Here is a 16,896-nt window from a genome sequence, read left to right as displayed (position 1 = left end):
GAAGAAGCCACCTGATACTGGAAATGTGTAATTTGCAGCGAATAGAGAGGACAGAGAGGAAAAATGATAAGAAGGAGGATATCAGACAAGGTGTTCAAAAAGTTGCAGGAATAGAGGGAAAGGCTCGAGGAACATCTACAGACATCTACATCACAGAAAGCAGAGCAGGAACAGGGCAGCTGTTACGGAGGAGTGGGAGGAGAGTTACAGCAGCACGGAATGCAAGAGAAGCCCTGACTTCTGGGTAATACACACACAGACACACACACACACACACACACACTCCAACACACCCCATAGGTATATAAACAAGATAAAAATACATGAACCATTGTGCGCTAAAGTGTAAATTGTAATTATTATTCTCGTCGCATCGTTGTTGATGGTGAACAACAAGACAAGAGGAGTCACAGAAGGGTCATTGCAGTTGAGGTCAAAGGTCAGATGCCGGTCAGGGACGAGAGGTGAGGGATTCAGAGCGGACGAAGAGCCTTGTGCGTTTGTGTGTGTGTGTGGGGTGTGTGTGTTACTTACAGCTGACATGGTGTACTCCTGAGTGTGTTAGAAAGGCAGTAGGAGAAAGAAGAAGGGATTTCACTCGTTTATTTGAACAGGAAGGGAAAAAGCTGATGAAAAACTGAGTGCAAATAAAAAAAGCTGCAATTTGTGCTGCAGTCCGTGTTCAGACCCCAGGCAGTGATTCATTTAAAGGACTAATGACTCGTGAATAGCGAGAATCGTGCTGGCGTGACGTGACACAGAACGGGTACATTTATCGACACACGTCCCGGCCTCTTCCAGTCGAAGCACGGCGCGATTTAAACCTATTCTGGGGAGACTGTGAGGCAAAAAGCATACATACACAGATAAAAGAGCCTCATTTGCAACAACAGAAAAATGAGGTAGGATCTGAAATAAGACAACAGTGTAAATGCAAACGAGAGGATTTTAGGTGAATTGATCTTAGCCGCAATATGAAGGTTGGACCGCAGAATAAAACATGTTTATTCAACTTTTCAACCGAAAATGTTCTTAAATTATTCAGCTTTGCCCCGTATGTGGTATCTGGGCTTTGAAACCTCTGTCCCCCCGGTGAGCTACAGAGTTAATGACTGCAGTGAGTGCGCGCATACACACACACGCTTGCGCGCACGCTCTCTCATGCAACACACTTCGTGGCCCCTCTGTGTGCTGCTGTGGTAATGACCGCCTTTAGCCCTGCTACTGATCTCATATGCATGTCTCATTTACATATTTCCCAGCACCCCTCTGAGCATGATGACTGTGTGACCTTTTGATGTTCTGCAGCGAAAAAAACAAACGCAGATGCTCACAGACACACGCTCATACATTAGCTGTCATTAGATTTGCTAAGAATCAAGAAGGACTGGCATTAAATATAGTCTCTGTGATCGCTGCACCAGGGTCCTTTCATTTAGCCAGACAGACAGAGCCCAGCTGACAGCGACCCAAGCTTGTTAATCCAACTGTTTTTCCTCCCTCGATCATCAAGGTTGCGTTAACCATCGAAAACCCAGTGCAAGGACAAGAGTGTGATTATCTGGTGTCTGGTTAGACGCGGTGCATCATAATGCATGACAGACCATTAGCAGAACATGTTTTGGCATTGAATAGGTGTCGGACAGGGCAAGTCACTCAAAGCGTCGAGGATGTGCGAGTGTGAAGCATCAGCTGTGAGTGAGCAAACAGTGGTTTATACACACACACACACACACATACACACACTCATGCTCATTGTACAATACCTGGGATGAAATACTGTTCTCTAGCTAATAGAGAGACAGAGAGAGTCAAAGTGAAAAACAGAAGAAAAAAAGCTACACTAAAAGACAACCCACTCTGGCTGTGGTTTGGCATGAAACGTGTGGAAAATCCCAGAAAACGCTAAAAACAACAGGGAGATGAGGTTAGTAGAAAGAGGCTGAGGGAAAATCCCAGCAGGAAGACACAGAATGAAAAGAGAGGAGAGGTCAGCTTGTCTTGTGTGTGCATGTAGATCAGAAATGTAAAAAAAGAAGAAGAAAGAATTAGCCTCTACTATGTACCATATTTACACTAGCTATATTTGTGCAAGCTACTGTATGTGTGTAGATGCAGTGAAGTGCATGTGTGTGCGTGTCTGTACCTGAGCAGCGAAACTTCTTGCTCTTGATTTGCCCGATTCGTTTGTTGGCGAGCCGTCGAGGGCTGGTGCAGCGGGCGCCGCTCGTCTCGATGGGATTGTCCTGCAGGTAGTCTGCCAGCCACTTCAGATGGCAGTCACAGATAAAGGGGTTTTGCGCCAAGTGACTGCACAGGGACACACAGAACATACAAAACACATTCAGGTAAGCCTAATGGGAGCGTGTAATAGCACCACGTATGTGAACAGCAGCTCAAAAACTGATACTGGAACAGTGTTTACATCAAAAACCTTTATTTTATTCTTTAAATTAAAGGACCAGAACAAATACCTGGATTTATTTCTCTTAAAAATGATATGAGGTGTGTGACTGCAAGGAGTCTGTATATTTATCACTTTGTTATAACAATAATTATTCTTCTGTTATATTCTGTTATAATCACTAACCAGTGATGAGAAACAGAGCAATAAGTGTCTACACAGGAGACTATAGTTAGAGCCAAAAAGATGTTCCTCAGTTGAATGTCTATTGAGTCTCTTGAAAGAAATAAAACTGAGAGCATGTTGCCTCCCTCCCATTTTGAAGCATTCATGTTGACTGACGGATTTATAAGAGAGGTTAGTTAAATTCTTAACAGTGGCAAAGAAACTGCTGTTGTACTGTACAGACAAAAATTGTATTTTTTAACAGTTGGTACGTTATTCCAAAAACTTAATTGATTTTTGTTTATGTCGGCGGTTGCTCATTTATAAAGCTTGCCGGTTACTGCATTTCCTTATTTATCTCTACAAGTCTGGTGTGTGTGTGTGTGAGTGTGTGCATACGTACAGTGTTTGTATGGCTCTTAGAGATGAGAAAGTCCCCTTGGCGATGGTCTGGAGCTTGTTGTCATACAGTGATAGCAGATTGAGGTTGTGAAGGTCCTGAAACGCGTCCACGCGCAGGCATGCTATCTTATTAGCATTCAGTAACCTGAAGTGACAGAACAAAGGAGAGAGAGAGAGAGTGGGAGAAATGGAAATGAAGGCTCACCCCGTTATCGTTCTCTGACGAGTGTTTCAAATGGTGCAAGTCAGTGAAGACGGCTTTCAGTCATGATGCCTCAACTCTGATGACAATGTTTGAGGTAAGCACTTTTCCGCTGAATATCGATGAGATGCAAATGCGACTGATTTTGTGCTCGTCTGTGTGTTTCTACTCACAGTAGCTGCAGAGAAAACAGCCCCTCAAAGAGTCCTTTGGAGATCTCTGTGATTTTGTTCCCATATAGTACCCTGCAGAAAACAAATGCAACATTAATAACAACAGTCAACCTAGATCGTACAGGGAGTCAGACCTCTCTTTTTGTCTTGTGTCTGTTTCCAGTTATTTGGTTCTTTACTCAACCAAAATTGCAAAATTAATATTTTCTAAAGCGGTAATGTGGGAAAATATGAGTGCATTTGGTGTAAACTCGTGTAAAAAAGGAATACAGCTCCCATGATTTTTTGTGTGCGTTGTGTTTTTATTGTAAATGCTGCCCAGTACCTTGGCTGTAATAGCTCAAGGTACTGGTAATGACTGACAACTACAAAATCACCTACTGAGCAATCTAAAGAAATCTTTGGTAAAACACAAAAAGTAGTTACATCTAAAAAAATGGAAGTAAAAGTAACTTTGATTGTTGCCATTATTTGCAGTATCCCACAGCACTACTTTCCATTTATCTGGGCTCTAGCATTCGAACTATGGACCATTTGTGTATGAGGTGATATGTTAACCTTTGCCCGACAGAGCTGCTGGATGAGCATTTGTTTAAAAGCATAAAGAAAACATGAACTGACAAAATACTTCTGAAGAAAGTGAAGAAAAGTTTCTGAAAACACTCGGCTGACAATGATCTTGAACAATATTTTGCACTTTTAATAATAATTAAACCCATTTTCTTTCCTCAACACAAACGTATAACCAGCAAAAAAAAGTTTAAAGTACTCAGCTGTTAAGAACCAAATACTAAAGAATTATGGTCATTAAAATGTCTTAGATTAAATCTGCACAAGTGACACAAACTAACTAGAATTCAGCAGAAATTACTAAGAGGGAAGGCATTTGGCTTTTTTACTCAAGAAAACACAGAAACACAGGGAAAAAAAAAGCTTCAATCACTTAATCTGACTTCGTACCTGGCTGTACATGATATATAACACATGACGATCACTTTTCATTTAAATATCATAAAAAATTAAGATAACGTCCATAAATCTGGCTGTGGTGTTATGTTAGGAATGCACACTGTTTTTTTATAAACACACCAAAAGTGCTACAGAAACAGGAGAAGGCTGAGACTGCCACTGCCTTGCCCCAACAAATACCTCAGATGCAATCACACACACACACACACACACACACACACACACGCACGCACGCACACACACACACACACACACACACACACACACACGCACGCACCCGCGCACACACACACACACACACACACACACACACACACACACACACACACACACACACACACACACACACAGGAGACATCTATGCCCTGTGAACAGATGAGTTGTGTATTCAGGCTGAAGACATGTGTTTTGGATCGGCTTTTATTTCGTTGTGCCGAGTGGCCGTCCCTGAGAGAACCGATGTTGGGAAACACGCGGCGTTGGAAGCGGATGCTTCATTTATGTCTCACAGACGAGTCAGCACATACAGTTCTGCTTGTTCACACGCATACGCGTACGGACACATGCGCAGATGCCACCTATGGCTCATTTACACCCTCTCTAACCAAACACTGACGCACAATAAATACACAGTGTGGCTTAATGCGAAGGCCATGCTGCATGTGGTGTGTCAGCATGAATCGGTGTGTCCCATTCTTTCTGTGCCGAATGTGTAATGAGGTGGCAGAAGCCTCCATTCAGCAATTCAGCATTTATGAATTATTGACTATGGAGAGACGAGACCTTAATGTAACTCCTTCATGAAATAACTCTCCATCCTTCGCTTCCTCCTCAGCTCCTCTCTCCACGGTCCGTCCCGCAGCTTCACACGCAAAGCAGATGGTCCGAGCTGAGTCAGAAAGCCAGCAGCACCGCTGCTTTTGCTAAACACGTATACGCTTTTGTTTTGTGCGTTATGTTTTGTATGTTTATTCCACAGATGTGGGTGTAGTTTCTATCCTTATAAACACAATGAGAAGGAAAGAACCACAAGCAATCAGATGATAAGTGTCACAAAATTATTATTCAAACTGGATTTTTTTTTTTTTGCAAATTAAAAAATGATTTTTGGATGAAACCAAATCTTGGGGATAGCTTGGTTAGATGTTTTGGCTGCTCGCTGAAGGTAATTTGTTTTCCAGGCACTGTAATATTGTTTAATTTTTCCTTTACAGTCTTGGTTTTCTTGGCTGAAAAGGTGAAAATGTAAAGTACTGCAGTCGAATTAAAAAACAGATAAGAATCCAAACTTTGCTTCAGCACCACAGATACAGTGGTGAGAGAAATGATCTACTGACAATATTGAAAGAAAAATAAGAGTTTGTCAGGAAAATCTTCATCTTGTTGCTTCATTGGTGATCGTGGATCAAGAGTTGGGAGTTCGTCTTGTAATCGGAAGGTTGCCGGTTCGAGCCCTGGCTCGGACAGTCTTGGTCGTTGTGTCCTTGGGCGAGACACTTCACCTACTGGTGTTGGCCAGAGGGGCCGATGGCGCGATATGGCAGCCTCGCTTCTGTCAGTCTACCCCCGGGCAGCTGTGGCTACAACTGTAGCTTGCCTCCACCAGTGGGTGGATGACTGGGTGTGTGAAGCGCTTTGGGGTCCCTAGGCAGCACTAGTAAAAGCACTATACAAATACAGACCATTTACCATTCATTACTTTTGATGAAAGATCTGAAGTGCATTGCTATTTCTATTGTTTTTTCCCTGTCCATATTCGGTTCCACGCTCCCGTCAGTATCTGCAGTAATGGAACTTTAACATGGTTCCCAACCATCAAGGAAAAAGGAGCTCTCCTATACAAAGTTACTGGGAAATTAAAACGTTTGCGAGGTCCAAAGTTTGAGGATCATTTCAGGTGTGGCTTGCTTTGTGTTTTCACTCCTAATGAAGAGGTTGCTGTAATTTGGCTACACTGTTGTGGGAAAATCCAAGTGTTTGTGTTTGTGTTTCCTGTTTCTCTTTCTCAGTATGTTATGGCCATAACAGATCTCAGATATTAAACTCCTGAGCGCATTATTCACATAAAATATAAAAGCAGTAGCTAAAAGTGAAAAATAAACGGAAGTTATGGAGCATAAACAGATTTTAAACTTTTTTGCGCCCTCAAAGCGGTGCTTCAGAGTGTTTAAAAAAATACAACTTCAATATAAACACACCACACAATACTCACAGCGAGTTGAGAGAGCGCAGACCTTGGAAGGCATCCGAGGCCAGCTCTGATATCTGGTTGTTACTCAAGTCTCTGTGAAAAACAAAAGGAGAAGGGAACAAGAAGCAGAAGCATAAAACCAGAGAGTCAGTGAGGAAGAGAGAAACACAGAAAGCACAGCACGGAGGTCAACACAAACTGGAAAGTGGCCGGCAACAAAAGTTTTTGTGGATGGTTGACAGGGTGCAGAATACACGCATCTCCTCATCTACTCACATCCTGCGCAGCTTCTTATAAGGAGAAAAGGCCCCAGCTGGTATCACCTTGATGGCGTTCTGCTCCAGTCGTCTGGAACCAAACATACACACAGACCATTGAGAAGCGACATTAACATTCCCCTATCACAGAGCTATCTCTGCTCCATTGTTGGCTGCTGCTCTTTCCCCGGGGGCTATGGCTAAGGGGAAACTTTTCCAGATAAGTCCCTTTAATAGGCCCTGCCAAAGTCTGCCACATTTCTCTGATCTTTTGCCCTCTTTAACATCTGCACAGTCAGACGGACACACAAAAACACAGCTGTAACATCTGGGAGGTGTTCCATTAGGTCTGACTGTGCATCGATCTGACGATGCCATTAGAGTGAAAAGACGTGGAAAAAAAGAAAGAAGTGTTTATTCACTGTGACAGCAAATTAAACAAAAACAACAGCTTCATTGTGAAAAATTCTCTCGCTTTCTAAACTTTTCACTGCTGACATTTTTGACTGGTTGTGCATACGAACCATAATGTGCCTGTTCTATAGTGGTTTCAGCTGTTTTGAGTCTGAAGTGAAAAGAAACGAGTCCTTTTAAAGCCTAAAATCAATCAGGACAAGGCCAAGTCAAGTGTAAATTTAGACAAGTTGATGCTCCGCTATGTTAAGTCCAAATAAAATCTAAAATCGATAAGGAAGTTAATGTCTGAAGTCTTGTAGGTCTTACATAAGGTTTCAAGCCATTTGAAAGAGTTCCAGGTCTTAACTAAGTAAAGAGAAGTCCAAATTATGCCCCAAATCTTCCTGTAGCATTTAAAAAGTCTTAAGTTAAAGGAGACAAATAGAACTTTTATCCAATTCAGTGAAGCTGGGTCAGGTCGCCATTCTGCTCTAGGGCGGCACAAATCCCAGAGATGTTAAAAACATAACGCTAAATTTGATCTTGAGTCTTGAAAAACACGTCTTTTAGCAGTTAAATTAAACGGGGGTCTTTGTTCTTATCAAAGCAAGTAATGGGTCTCAAAATCAGTGAAGTGAGTTTGAGAGCGAGAAGTCCAAGTTAGGCTTCATGTCATGGTGACCAAAGCTTTACCTTCAAAATAATGCAGATATTGTTTTTAAAAATGAGAAATATAAAATTTTTTAATGGTTTTAATGGCAGAGCTGGAATGCCATCTGAGAACTCATGTCCCAGTCACAAATCTGTATTTAATATAGGGGGCGATCTGATGCAGTGACAGACGTGTAGAGACGTTATGGTCTGTTTGTACTTTTACAGCACTCAGCACTTTGTTCTCCACCTGCACCATGCATGTCGATCAGTGGTATACTTCACTGCTGTTCGCTGTCACATTAGTCGTTCACCTTGCAGTTCTTTTGTCTCTTGACACTGCAGTTTGCTACATTTTCACTGACATTCAGATCTCTGGTCACCACATCGCTGCCAGTGGCCGTGGTCTAAAGGGAGTCCTGTCCCTTTAGAGCCTCTGCAGTGCCCACAGATCTTATAACCAGTCTCAAGACTGTCAGCCCTTCAGCTTAGCCCAGCTGTTGGGAAGAGAGAAGTCTAATAGACAAAGACTGTCTTTATAATGAAGTGAAATCAATTGTTAAAAACTGTCGACTGCGATAAATTGTCTTCTCATGAGTGCTTTATCACATTTAAAGATTGTGTTGTGCTATTTCTCTTTGTTGGGAAACAAAGAGAAAGAGCAGCAGTGTGATGTCCATTTAAGTCTGACTCAAGAAGTCCAAATCTCAAATCTTAAATCAACGTCTTATTTTTTGGGACTTTGTTAAATCTGCTGGCTCTTCTCCTTCCACTTTGCTCCGATTCTCACTTACAGATAGCGATATGATCCACCTCGTCTCTCAGATTAATCTTTCAATTGTTCTTCTTTTGTCATTCCTTTATTATTTTCTTAAGCAGGAAGGAGCTGCATGACCAGGCTTTCTCATTTCACAGATGTGTGATTTTATTTCGCCACACAAAGAGAAGTAGTGAAACAGAAAGGTGGAAAGAGACAAAGAGGGAAAATGGAAAGACGCAGAGTGAAAGAGCAGGACAAATATCACTGCTCCGAGTGTGGATGTGGGAGTTTTGTGTGTGTAAGAAAAGCGGCTGGAAGCAAACGTGTTTACTTGGATCACAGGTCTTACATCTCGGTGATGGTTTCGGGCAGGTTGGTGGGTATTTCTGTGAGACCCTTCCCTCTACAGTCCACAATGTTGTTACTGCAGGTGCACGACTCCGGACACTGTAACACACTGCAGGAGGAAGATGATGACGACTGGTGACCTACACAGAGACAGAGGGCCAATATTATCCACGGATAACAGATTATGCTTTGAGTAAATCCCAAAGGCAAAGAAAAAAAATCTGCAGCACGGCTAGAGCAACTGTGCAAGTGAGGGAAATATCCTGTCCTTAGATGTGACCTTGTCTATCTACAACTGTTTTCTATTCTCGTGTTGTACAGAAAATCAGATCGAGGATATATATTTTAGGAAATGCAGCACATAGAGTTAAAGACAAGCCACTTACCTTCATCCCAGTCTTTAAAAATCATGAGCAAAAAAGGTAATGAGAGAAAGCAGACGAGACAAAGCAAAAGATGGGTTTGCCACTGCGAAACAGCGAGCCGAGGGAAGTCACAAAACAGACAGCAAAGCAAACCGGTGAACCCGACCTACCTGTGCACACAAACTCCTTCTTCTGCACCTCGGCCACGTTGTGCCCCCTCAAGTGCGGAGGGGCCATGCATTGCGTGTAAAGACCCAGCCGGGGGCGCTGTCGCAGCCACTCTGACAGCCAGGCTACGTGGCAGTCACACTGCAGGTTGTTGGAGTGCAGGCGGCTGAGGGACAGAGGAGGAGATGGGACAGACAAGAACAGGTGGGGGGAAGGAGAGAAATAAGAAGTGTGATGACAGGGGAGGCAGGAGCAGGTTGGGTGGAGGGAAGAGAGAGAGAGTTGCAAGTACACATCAATCAATCTGTTACACAAATGGACACGGATGGGAAGAATCCTTCCCCTCAGGGCAGCGAGGTGTACCAAATACACAGAGATGCCACTTACAAGGTCCTGAGCTTTGGCATGTGGTTGAAACTGGCCACAGACAGTCGGCTGATGTTGTTATTGTTCAGGGTGCTAAAGAAGAAAGTGAACACACGGCATATTACAGATATGCAGAAAATCTGTCCCGCAGTATTTTACTGTTACTGTGAAAGAGGCTGCAGTGTCATACAGTGCATTTGTAATGTAACACAAAAACAATCAAAAAACAACTCTTTTATATTAATGTGTTCAAAGCACTACCTTGTTAGCTTCTAATTAGGTCTGTAATAAATCACATTTAATGGAAAGCTACTGAGCCTTTAATCTTGCTTTTTCTTTTTCTTTCTTTTTAGACATCGGCTTAACACATAATCCATTTATTCGCTCCTGGAATGCTCAGACTACAGAAAATCTTTTGAATCATTAGAAATCAGATACAAATAGATGGTAGAGTTTATTTGCCTGATCGAACGATCATACCTTTGCACGTTTGCTTACAGCTCTGATTTTGGCCGGGCTATAAAGTGCCCACTTAAGGTACTGACTGACTTTGAAATCAAAGCAAAATGAATATTACAGGCATTCAGGACAACAAAAGTGTCCATTCTGTGTGCCTAATGGCCCCATTAACAAATTATGTGAAGAGTAGGGGCACTTTTATTTCAAGACACGTCAGGACTGCATGTCATCTTACAAATGAAAAAATCCTGGATGCCCTGCACGTGAAAGAACATACTATTCTTAGAAAGATCCTTAATGTGACACAGAAAATACTGTTAAAGATGTTTTGGTTAATGATAGAGAAGCACAATCGCTAGCCAATACAGCAAAAATCTAAAACCCCAGCGACGCCTCAGCTGCTCTCTCTCTCTCCTCAAGATGTTGGTGAACAAAGAAAACTGTCGTGCTTTAACTTTATTTCAGAAACAATCCCCAACAACAATTGCATATTCTCTGCTTTTTATATTTGCCTTTCCTATTTCGTTTCCTGAACCCCTGCTTCAAGCACCCTCTACAATGACAGCATTACCACAGAACCAGGCGTTAGTGCCACTGCTCAAAATATACCAATTCATTCCTTTTGGGGAGCTGCATAGGCAATGCAGTCTTTGAAAGGTCAACAAGGAAATTAGCTGTTCTATACTGTACTGCTGTTAGTGCTCACCAAACCCTCTGCTTTTTGCAGGTACTCACAGTACTTCCAGGTCACGTAGCGCTCTGAAAGCTCCATCTTCAATACAGCTGATGTGGTTGTAGTCCAACTGGCTGCACACACACATGTACACACACGGAATTAAAAGAAAGGGGAAACTGAAGACATCAAGGTGTTTAAAAGGTATATCTTAAGGCTTCGGCTGGCTCCAGGTGAAAACAACTCAACTCCTTAGTAACCTCTCTCTGTCTCACCCTCACCTTCTCTCTGTTTTAAAAAAAGTTTGGTCTCCTGGTAGCTTTGTTCTTCGTAGCTGCATTTCTGAATGCATTTATCTGTGTGTTCATTCCTGTTTCCTGCTCTCTTCTGACATCTAGTTTGTATGTGCTGCTCTATACCTCGTCCCTCTTCCTCTCTCTCCCCCGACTCTTTCTCAAAGTCGGTTTGCTGAAACAATTTAATTAAGACATAAGGACATTAAATCATGCTGTCATCCGCACTCTAATGGATGCCCACACACACACACACACACACACACACACACACACACACACACACACACACACACACACACACACACACACACACACACACACACACACACGATGCCCTGTCCTTTTAGAATAATTGCAAGACATTTAAAAAACCACAGGAAGCCCTAAAAGTTGAGAAATCCATATTTATAGAATTAAAGATGGGCAATTACTTCTACCTGTGAAATGACCAACAATTATCATAACTCGGAGTGAGGCAAAACAAAGGGAGGAAACGGCAAAATGCCAGTGATGTGACACACACAGTGTAATCCGCGCTCTAATGCATGAACACAGACACGCACACACACACACACGCACACAGCTGCTAACGAGCAGCGGTGCCAGTCAATACAGCAGGCAGGAGGCACATGACATTTACCACAATTAAATATTGATGCACAGGCAAATGGGTGCTGTGCGTATTCTCAAACATGTCGGAAAGGAGGTGCCACATACGTGTGAACGCCTATAGAACCGCATGCACACCACACTACACCACATCGCACATATAAGCAGAGAGAGTGTTGCCAAAGTGCTACTTACAGATTCTTGATTTCCACAGCTCCCCTGAAGCCTTTCCTTGGAATTCCCTGAATCTGGTTTTCGCTGAGATCACTGTACAGAGAAGGAGACAGAAAAAATAAAGGCAGCACAGAGTTAAGCCAAGATATCACAGGGCCACTTGCTTTGCAGACTAAGTACTTGATATAATCATCAAAATGCAGAAGTTGTGGGTGGAGGGCTTCAGAGCCAGATTGATCATCTGCAAAATTGAGTTCCATCAACACAGAGTACTTCTTCCTCAAATATAATCAGCCGTCTTGGTTCATCTCTCAGGGATACATAAAACACTTCCTTTGTGAAGTGTCCACACATTTAGAGCCAGATGCAATTCAACTGTCTGCTTTGAACATCCACACGAGTCAGGTGGAAGAGGCTCTGAGCCCTCCGGCAGCCTGTAGGGGGCACTAGTGACCTCCACTTACCTCAGATTTCCGTTCCTTCTTTCATCACTCCCACTCATCTCTACCTCACTCCAACCACCCTCTCCTCCCCTGCTTTTAAGGAGTGAGTGATGGATATGTGTGTGTGTGTGTGTGTGTGTGTGTGTGTGTGTGTGTGTGTGTGTGTGTGTGTGTGTGTGTGTGTGTGTGTTTTGGAGTTTACATACACTTTAATTTTTAGCTACTTCAAAAAAGCGACAGGTTGGCATTAAAAAAGGAAACACTTACTGCAGTCAGTGATATACATGCAGAACGTGCTAACATGCATGCACCCATAGAAGTATAAATACCCTCAAACATACAAACAGGTGCTTCACTGACTAAATGTTATTATAGTGCTTGCCATCATGTGACATACATCCTAACACTCATTGGTGCTGCAGCTTGGTTTATAAAGGACACACACACATGCCCTTAAAGGTGCCGAAGGATGTACTCACAAATAGTTACACGAACAGAGGTGTTAATCACATACGCACATGTGCAAATATAAATAAATTACATAAAGCACAGGCACAAGAATGAATTCAGCTGTCGGGTCAAAATGTGTTACAGCATGTAAAATCAAAGCACTCAAGCAGCTCTGGAAAGATGACACTCAGGCATCCTAAAAGCACCACAGGCTGCCCGGTAGCGAGTGTTTCTGCATGTGTCCTCTGCTTCCAATACAAACCCAAGTTCCAGACAGACCACCTGACCTTTCACCTTTGACCTTCCAGCTCTCGACCCCAACTGTGTCCTCTGCCACACTAATCGGCTAACAGCTAATGCCCATCCACATTCCTCGCATTCCTGCAGTTGTGATCGTTTAATCAGCGCTACAGGTATCTCTCCACCTGCTGCTTCCAGCCCTTCATCTGAAGTGGTAATTTGTTGCCAGTAATAGAGAAAAATTACAAAGCGGGGCGTTTTGAAGACTAAAAACAACAAAGTGGCTTGTTCATTTGGAGCCTTAATATCCAACTGAAAAGACAATGAAAATGCTTCTTTTAGCTTACGAGCCTGTGGGAGGGCTGGCTAGCTGCTGTGAGCTTTGGATTGACAGCTGAGACAGACAGCAGGGGCACAAAGACACAATGTAAACAAGAGTCCTCTGGTAACTGTAGCTTTTTAAGAGGCGTGTGTTAGGAGTGATACTGAAGAAAAGTAATCCATCATTCTGCAACCACGGCAACAGATTGTGGCGTTGGCAGGTAAATGTTTTGAAGATGTTCAAAGTGTCAGAGCTGAGGCACAAGTTCACTCTCAAGTGTCAAAATGACACAAGTGAGTGCACTTTAAGTCAGCGAAAGTGTGCTGAACGTTGCATTCGAGATGGATCTATTCCTGCATATAGAAGTTCAATTTTACATCGCTGCAGTTCAGAGTCTCTGGGCTTTTATTTCTTCCGCACATAATTGCCAAATGTAAGCTGGCGATTTGTGCGAACACAAGAGAATTAAATGTAAGATGATCAATAGAAGACGTAGATCATTTTTTACAACTGCCTAATCTTTCAAGTGGTTATGATGCTGCTTTCTCTGCCCTGTGAATCATTGTATGCTGAGAATCTTTGGATGTTGGATTACCGGTCAGACAAAACAAGGATCTGAGAACGACATGCTGAGCTCCGGAAAATTGTGACGGGAAAAAGCAATAATTAGTTGCAGCCCCCCCCAGTAAAATGTGTTCACCTTTGCTGTTTTGCACACGCAAAGCGAACACACGTGTGCTTCTTCTCTTTTATGCAGATACGTACACACACACACACACACACAAAGTGGCTGGTCTGAATCAAATAGAGTGTATCCTGATACTGTTTTTACAGGACCAAGGGGGTTTGGAAAACAGCCGTGCTCCGTTAACCGCTGGAGCTCGAAATCCAAATAAATGTTCTTTAACTTAACCCAACACACACACACACACACACACACACACACACACACACACACACACACACACACACACACACACACAGCAGTGCATATATAGCACCCAGTGTGTGCATCCACTACATCTTTGTATCAGATGTAACAATCAGTAAAAAGTTGTTAACGTCGAAAATGTGAAGCTCTGACAGCTCGACAGTTTGTGCTTTAGGTTGCACACAACCTTCACTGTTTACACACACAGACACTTCACTTGGGAACACACAACTTGTTGCTGTGGCAATTACAGTAATGTAGCTTGGTAAACATCAGAGGACAGGAAAGAAGTGCTGTGTGTGTGTGTGAGAGAGAGCGAGAGACACACACACACACACACCGTCATCCTCGAAAGCGCTGAGATGATTGAAAATTGATTCTGAGCAATTTTTCTGCCCTTGTGATGCACAACAACAGACAGACTGCACACACACAAACACTTACATATCGTACACACATATCACAACACACTCATGTACACTTAGTACATGCATACACATGTGAGTGGCAGTCTGGGTTAATGTGGGGGCTCTTAAGGAAGTGCAGAAGGCCACACTAAACCCTATTCATCACTCAGACCACCAAAGAAAGAGAGAGTGAATATCCCGCCTAGTAAATTGACTTCTTAGCGACTTTGGAGTGGATTTTCTTCCTCCGTTTGGCGCCAATGCACCTGATTCAGTTTCATCTCCACTTAAATGATTTTTTAGTGAATGTTCAACCCACCACGTTATCTTTTCTTCTCAAACTTCCTCTTCCTTTTCATCCTTCTCTCTTTCTCTCTCTGTCTTTTCCTCTTCTCCTAAATTGGTCTTGTTTTTGGACTTCCCCAAGGTTTAACCCCTCACCTCTGCCCCTTAAGCCTGAACTGGGAGGCTGGCTTCATTAAAAGAGGCTCCCGCTGAGCCCAGCGTGTGCATGTCCGTGCGTGTGTGTTTTTGTTTGAAGGGGCTGGGGGTATTAGACCCACACAGGAACTATATCATGCTGCTAAGTTAGGAACCTTCTGAAAGAGAAGACACACACACGTCCACCCACAGACGCATGCACATGCACATGCACGCACCAATCCTAGGCACAGTCGCTGCTGAAACAAACAGCTGACAGCCTCTATCCATGATGTGTAGAAAAAGAGATTTAACCGCACACACACACAGACGCGGTGCCACACGATGCTGATACTGTACATGCATCAAATTCACAGCAGCAAGGACCGAAAATGTTCTGTCCCATTTCGCTCTCTTCCTTGTGTTGCACTTTTTCTTTGACATCCACCCTAAGAAAGATAAATCTAAAAAAACTTGGTGCCCCTGTTTTCTCCCTCCATCCACACCAAGCTGTTATTTTTCACACTCAGTAACTGAGCTGTTTGAGAGCGCAGATAAATCTTAAAATGCTGGCCTCAGGTTTTGGAGTGCACCAGAAAACTTGAGCTTTTTGAAAACAATGAAAAAGTCTTTGGTCAGGAATGTTACCAAAAAGCAGTTAAAATGCCGGCTTCCTGTAACCTCTAATCCTCGCTGTGGTCACACATTTTTAATGTCAGCATAGATGCTCAGACCACTCTTCGTCCTTTATAACGATTTGGCCGACGCCTCGGTGTGCCAAAGCCGGGCAGCGTTTGCTTTTCGGTCTCATCACAGAAAAATGTGTAAATGACAATACTAAATTGTGAGTTTGGCTACAATGAAACCAAGCATCAAGCTCCGGGGCAGAAAAGTAAAACCAACAGTAAAGTGTCGAAAACTCAAACTCCTCAAATGGCCACTTGAGGCTGACTCCAAAAGCAAGGAAAGCCCCAAAGAAGCCTGTGTTAAAACACACAACTTTACAACTTTACAACAGAAATAATGACATTTACAGTCCTTCCAAATGTAGGGAGGGTTACAATTGTTACAGTTGTGCATTGCTTGGGGTATGGATTTCCTTGCATGAGCAGTGGTTGTCTGGGTTAACTTCAGCTAATTCGAGCTGCTCAATTCTACTTCTTAATCAAGTTTGTAGGTCCTTCTGGAGCATTTTCATGCTATTATCTTACAAATGACATAACTTGGTGTTTGGGTAAAAACACAACATCCAAGAATGCTGCACTCCATTTTCTATGAGTGAAATTCTAGTGTTTTATTAGTCTGTTACTTAGCTCTAATTAACACCTAATTTCCAGTATAGTCCCTAAATGAACCTTAAGTGACAGTGGTTAGTGGCTATGATTTGTATACAGACTCAATTTAAAACAGGTGAACAGGAGGGCAAAGTGGACCAGTCTGACTATGTGAGACATCTGTCCAGATGCTGGCTGTATGTGTCTGTTTTCACACTGTTGAAATCCATTTTGGTGCGAATGGATCTTCTACGGATCTTCCTGTTTTTCTCACCTCTGGTGGTCCAGGATGTGTGTGTGCGCGCGTGTGCGCAGGAGTGTATGCGCGACAGAGTCAGGTCTTCAGTGTTGAGAGCTTAGAGCTGCTTTTCTAAAGGACCT

The 16,896-nt window shown here is 43.0% G+C and overlaps 1 protein-coding gene across 4 annotated transcripts in view; it reads right to left on the bottom strand.

Annotated features, from left to right (window-relative positions):
• Positions 1–16,896, bottom strand: part of slit2 (slit homolog 2 (Drosophila)) — a 104,544-nt gene that overhangs the window by 31,148 nt on the left and 56,500 nt on the right. For 2 of the 4 annotated variants that reach the window (XM_085459353.1, XM_085459354.1), the window contains exons 5-15: positions 12,050–12,121; positions 11,012–11,083; positions 9,839–9,910; positions 9,454–9,617; positions 8,920–9,058; positions 6,783–6,854; positions 6,528–6,599; positions 3,347–3,418; positions 2,973–3,116; positions 2,147–2,310; positions 1,767–1,790 (exon numbers count right to left, since the gene is read on the bottom strand). In XM_085459353.1, the coding sequence (XP_085315479.1) occupies positions 1,767–1,790; positions 2,147–2,310; positions 2,973–3,116; positions 3,347–3,418; positions 6,528–6,599; positions 6,783–6,854; positions 8,920–9,058; positions 9,454–9,617; positions 9,839–9,910; positions 11,012–11,083; positions 12,050–12,121 (1,067 nt within the window). The remainder of the gene's footprint in view (positions 1–1,766; positions 1,791–2,146; positions 2,311–2,972; positions 3,117–3,346; positions 3,419–6,527; positions 6,600–6,782; positions 6,855–8,919; positions 9,059–9,453; positions 9,618–9,838; positions 9,911–11,011; positions 11,084–12,049; positions 12,122–16,896) is intronic. The other 2 variants (XM_085459355.1, XM_085459356.1) reach the window with 1 other exon arrangement.

This window comes from Copadichromis virginalis, linkage group LG6 (genome assembly GCF_057382275.1).
Source record: "Copadichromis virginalis isolate Kocher_CV1m ecotype Utaka linkage group LG6, C_Virginalis_male_GT1.1, whole genome shotgun sequence".
In the NCBI taxonomy this organism is placed as follows: domain Eukaryota; kingdom Metazoa; phylum Chordata; class Actinopteri; order Cichliformes; family Cichlidae; genus Copadichromis; species Copadichromis virginalis.
The sequence above is the reverse complement of the archived record's forward strand: the minus strand, read 5'-3'. Positions and strand labels throughout refer to the sequence as shown.